Genomic DNA, 6000 nt, shown 5'->3' with positions numbered 1-6000 from the left:
TAAACTGTATGAATCTGAAGACGCAGATATATTTTATTTCAATCCTGCTCCTTTCAGACCATTTTATGTAGCCTAGAGGAGACTTTTAGAGCTGGAGAGGTTAGACATACACTTCATTTACCCCTTCAGTACCAGGGATATCCTCAGAGCTGAATAAAATCGTCTGGAGCAAGTAAGAAACAATAAATACACTATATCACCGGGCTGAAGGGGTTGAATCGTCTGGTAGTAGCGGGATAAAAAGAAAAAGATAAAAACTGTCATCGTGAGGAAGGCCTAATGAAGGATGCTTATAACCTCATTCACTTTGATAGATCCTTCCCGAGCTAAATAAGTAACTACTACGAAGTCTCCCGTGCACACACACACACACACACACACACACACACACACACACACACACACACACACACACAAGATGGAAGTGTGAGAAGTCTGGAATAAAACAGACAGAAAAACAAGAGAACAACTAATGAAATGAGAGAACTAAGAAAAAAATGAGAGAACTAAGATGAACAAGAGCGATAAGGATGAAGAGATAACTAAGAAAGAAATAGCCAAGAAAAAAGGGTAATAAGAAAGAAAAGATAAGTAAGAAGAGAGAGCTGAGAAAGATGAGACAACCACACAGGGCTAGAGAAGAAGAAAACTAATGAAGATAAGAGAAACGAGAGAACAAAAAAAAAAAAAAAAAAATCGAAAGTAGAGGGTCACTCAGTGGAGCGCAATCTCTCCGACAAGGGCAACGTAATTTCAAAACCACTCTTCATAATGGGTTAGGTTTTCTCATCACTGATTAGGATTTCACAAAAAAAAAAAAAAAAAAAGTTTTCCCGATTCAGAATCTGAAATACGATCCGGATCGGTCCCAAAGTTAGTCAATTGTTCTCTGGGAGATGGGGAAATTTGGTCCAAATCTCTCTTTTAGCTTTTGAGTAATCCTGCTATCAGACAAACTAACAAACAAACTAACAAACAGGGGTGAAAACGTGTTCTCCATGTCGGAGAGAACAAGAGAACTATTAAAATCCAGAAACTGAAATGTGTAAGAAGTTACACACCCTGTCTTAAACTTGGTACGGGTGGAGATCTACCACTGTTCAAGGTTTATGTTTCCCAGCAGATCCCGAACGCTCACGATTGCCTGACAATGCTTTCACTGAAAATCTGTGATCCTTCCATCCTGGAGAAATACTACTCCTTGACCACTCTGTGGTGTTAGAAAAACTGAACCTTCGAAACAATCTCCGTCTAACTGCCGGAGAATAAAAACTTGACAGTTTCGCAAAGAATCAGGAAACAAAAGAACCAAGAATAACAAGGACTCACGAGAACTAAGAAAGTACGAAGAAACAAGAAAAAAATATCGACAACCCAACCTTCAAAACAATCTCCGCCTCGTTGCTGGGAGGATAAAAACTCGTTAATTTCGCGCGCCAGATTCACAACTACAATGCCAGAAAGTTTGAAAAAATAAACCCGAAGGGGAGGGGGCTGTCTGTCGGGGCGAGCGCGAGCCGACCAACCAGGGAGCAGGGACGTCGCTGGAGCCAATGAGAGCGCGGGGGTGAAGGAGCGGCGGCGGCCAATGACGTACCGACACCGGGGATCCTAAGAGATGAGAGTGGACCCCTGATGGCCGACTCTTTAGAAAGGGAGGGACGAAGAGGAAATTTTTCGAGGGCGGCGGGAGATGGTTGGTGTGTTAGTTAGTGTACGGTGCTAGTTAGTCGCGGGAGATGGCTTGTGTTAATTCTAGAAGTTAGTCGGGCCGAAGTGTCTACACGGTGTTAGTTCTGCAGGTTCAGCAAGGGAGACTGATGGAGTGTTGGTGTACGGTACAAGCTCGTCGCGGTAGATGTCTGGAATAAGTCGTATAATTTAATCTCGAGAGATTATTGGCGGTAGTTCTATAATTTAGTCGCCAGGATATAAGGACATATTTCAGCAAGTTGGTCCAGTCACTGGAGATGATTGATGTATCGTGGGGTGGCTCAGTTTAATCATACAAATATATAAGTGTACAGTACGAGTTAGTCACGTTAGATGGCTGGAGCTGAATATAAAACAGAGTAGCCTGAATGTTCAGACTGAGTTAGTTGTACAAATTGGTCTCCCTAGAGTACTGAAAAGTGTTACCAAAAATTAGTCGCCGGCACAGTGAAATAGTTCTTCAGTTAAGTGTGAGGATTGTGGTGACGGTTTTTCTACAGCTCGCTCGGCCTACAAGGCTGTGATGAGCTGCGGGAGATAACTAATGTTCTTAGCAGTACAGGTAAAAATCGTCGGAGTGTTGGAAAGGAAGTTATGCCAGGGAGCCTGCTGAATCCGCTCGGATATGGTTCTAAGTGAATCTCAGAGTGCGCATCTGATTCTCCTGAAGTGTCTTCCCAACTGAGCCAACGAGAGGAATGACTAACATTCAGCAGGAGAAATCATGACGTCTGCGTGGGAAGGTAGGTGAGAGGGGAGAAAAAAAGAACGTAAACAACTGGAATACGGAAGAAAATCTTATGGACATGTACTTTGAATGGACTAGGGAGTGAGGAGAAACAAGAGCAAAGGCTAAAGTACTGAAGACACGAGTGAGAGAATAGAAAAAAAAAAAAAAAGAGGCTGAATGGCTGGGGAAAATCGCAGTAAAGTGATTATCGACGTATGAGTACACCTGCGATTGCAGACGTAAGCTTTATCCCAAAAAGGATTTAAAAAAAAATATATTAATGTGTCGCCCAGGTGGTAGCAGATTGATTCAGCCTCAGAACCCATCCGTCCCCAAATTCTTCCAGTTAGGTCCGATTAGGTTAGGTTAGGGTAGATTAAGTTGGTTTGGTTAGATTAGGTTCGATCAGGTTAGGTTAGATTAAGTTAGGTTAGTAGCGGCGAAAGGATTGGGGATTGACTGACTTTTGAACCAGATGTATCTGAAAGCCAAGCAAACACCCTGCCTGTGTGATGTGAGTACAGCAGTGAATAAGTAACAAAAGCGAAACACCCATTTATCATCATTTTAGGGAACTCTGCGTAGCTGAACCCAGAAAACCAGCTCCGGACAAGCAGATTAAGTTAGGTTCGAAAATGCTGTAGTATGCTTTAACCCATTCGCGCCCAGCGTCGTCAATATAGGACGGAACTGGGCATGTTCAAAACTTAATAAAGAAGGGAACCCCTGGCTAGGGACCTAATGAGCTTCGCAACTATGAGTCGATAGACGGAGGGCGGTACACTTAGTGCCCTTCCAGCAAGATCCCTCGCACAGGAACTCTGGGAGCTAATGGGTTAAAAAGGGAATATTTACGGATGAAGTCACTCATAAGAAACACGGAGCTCAGTTATTAAAATACTCCCACCCTCACCCCCTCTCACTTTCTCGTTGATACAATTCCAAATGTAGTGTTCGTAATATCATTCCAGGGTTTGAAATTACCACCTTCAGTTAGATGTCTTATCTTTTTACCGACAACCGATATCATTCCACTTAAAAAGGACATCTCGTACAGAAGGAGTTGGAAAGTCTCTACATACTCGTTTAATACGATGTTATTTTAATTTTGCTGCCTCCAGATGATTTTATTTAGCTTAGGAAAGACTCCTTTGTACTGAAAGGGGTACAAATCTCTCTTAAAGCCTTCAACACGAAAACGTCTCTCTGGCTACATTCTGGACCTTAAACCTTGATTCTGGATATAGACAGGCGGCACAGACTGCTCATGTGAAGGGGTGAGAAAGTCTTTATTAACCTCTTTAATACGACGACATTCTGACTGGTCGGAGGAAACCATGCGAGTCACAGTTCGAATCCAAGAGGTGATCAGATGTTTTTTCTGTCATACAAAACGCTACCAGTGACGTAAGGTGGTGTCCTACGCCTTAAATACGATAGCCTTGCCAAAAATCCGTTCCCCCCTCCCCCCATCGCTGTTCGGTACCCCTTTAGTGGTTATGGTGGACTGGGTGATGTGAAAGGTTTCTCACAGTGAAGGATTTAGAAGCAGTCTTCATTAAACCCTTCAGTATGATGTCGTCCTGTTGTTCATTCTACTACCGCCAATAGATTACATTCATGATGCGTAGTGTTAAAAGGGTTAAAATCGTGCGAGTAGGCGATGTTCAGGCATAATCATACATGCTTTCGCTTTCGAGATTAGATTTATTTAGTTTTTGTGATCTCGGGTGTTATTTTCTTAATCATCATCATCATCTTTATCTTCATCATCATCGTCGTCATCGTCACCATCATCAGCACCTTATTCCTAGGATATCAGTGATGTATGTACAGTATGACCCACAAACAAGAAAAGGGGAACACAAAAGCACGCTAATGAACATAAGAATGTCCTATGTACTTAACCACATATCCTTTCCCTCACCAGTCAGGCTTTCACAATTCCTCCAATTCAGACGTAAACATTTTGTGCAACACAGAATCCGTAAAATCCCGCAATTTAATATCCTAAATAAATCGCTAAGGAAGAGGTGCTACGAATTTTCCACTGCCAACGAGAACACAGCTCCTTCCATCCAACGTTTCGGCGCACTGAGTGTATCCTGAAGAAAGCGCAGTCAAATGCAGGATACACTGGGTCGCCTCTCAGTACATGGTTTTTCACTATCGACAATTATCACAGCCAACAGCAGATATCCTTATGCTGTACTTCATCTTCAGTCCCCATTCTCAGTCGAGGTCCTTCCATTAACCCTTTCAACCCGATGATATGGTTTATTTGTATTAAATATTTTTTTTTTTTGTATTGCTACCTCCAGACGAATTTATTCAGTCTAGAAGAAACTTTCCAAGCTGGAGAGGTTACATAAATCTTTCATTAACCCCTTTTGTACGAAAGCTCTTTTCCAAGTTGAATAAAGTCGTCTGGAGTAGCAGGAACAAGCTGATTATACAGACCAGATTCAAGGGGTGAATTTTACATCGTTACTCATATTCCTGTCAATCTCAGGTCTCTCTCTCTCTCTCTCTCTCTCTCTCTCTCTGCCCCATCCTCATTTCACTTTTCCCTCGACTATGACCTCAAGTAAATTTGCCGAAAAATTTTCCAGGCACCGAACGAAGGCAGGATCATGGCTGAGTAAACATCATTAAACGATCACTGGAAGAGACAGTTTTGCGGAAATTTTAAACAATCACTGGAAGAGACAGTTTTGTGGAATTTAAACTCATCCTCGTATAAAAAATGGGGAAAATGAAACACTAACATGGCTAACCTTCTTTCTGTTAGCACACACACACACACACACACACACACGCATAGGCTACTCCCCTCCCTCCGAGTCCCCTTCACTCCCAAGTCCTCTTCCCCTTTCCTGAAACCAAGATCATTGTGGGAGGAAGGGTGAGCATGCCCCAAAGGGATAAAGGGTTAAGAGAGAAAGCTGATCGATAAGCAATATTAAGTTCGCAATACGGCGTGTAATCTCAGCATTGTAAATGGGTTTAATGTAACGGCAGGGCCTCTTTGGCGGTAATTTTTTTTTTTTTTTTTTTTTTTTGGGGGGGGAGCAAAAAATAGCATGTAATTTTTTCGACCAGTAGCAGCTCCAGCTCCAGTCCTACGATACAGAGTTTGGGGGGGTTCCTGTCGCTCTCACGAAATAATTGTTGGCTTTGCTGAGTAATGGGGATGGGGCACTGACATGGCGCTAACAAAGTTCGTCCAACTTTACTTGGCAGATATTTTCGTCCTTAACCAGTTTATTTCTCGTAGCTCACTGGCAGAATAAGACACTGCTACAGCGCCTGTCCATAGCGTTTCTTCGGCACTTGCTCTTGCACTGGTGTTAGTCTTTTGTTGCAGTTCAGCAGCCTAGATTCTGAGATGGGAATTTGAGGGCAAGTGAAAGTGGACAGTGTATAGTCTTGTCTAATACTATGAAGTTAATTTCTTCAGTACCGTTACTTCTTTATAGTAAGTTCCTGTACCTACAGACAGTTTCATTCAGCTTAGGAAAGACTTTTGGAACTGGAGGACGTTATAGATACAGACT

The 6000-nt window shown here is 42.5% G+C and overlaps 1 protein-coding gene across 1 annotated transcript in view; it reads left to right on the top strand.

The window, feature by feature from the left end:
- The first annotated feature begins 511 nt into the window (after positions 1-511).
- LOC145410968 (protein Wnt-2b-A-like) overlaps positions 512-6000 on the top strand; it is a 97790-nt gene continuing 92301 nt past the window's right edge. Inside the window, exon 1 of the mRNA XM_080281024.1 lies at positions 512-570. Within this exon, the coding sequence (XP_080137150.1) occupies positions 512-570 (59 nt within the window). The remainder of the gene's footprint in view (positions 571-6000) is intronic.

The sequence above is a fragment of the Coenobita brevimanus genome, chromosome 87, assembly GCF_032717465.1.
Source record: "Coenobita brevimanus isolate Jiangsu-jjx chromosome 87, ASM3271746v2, whole genome shotgun sequence".
Taxonomy (NCBI): domain Eukaryota; kingdom Metazoa; phylum Arthropoda; class Malacostraca; order Decapoda; family Coenobitidae; genus Coenobita; species Coenobita brevimanus.
Note: the sequence above shows the minus strand (reverse complement) of the source record. Positions and strands in the feature narration are given on the sequence as shown.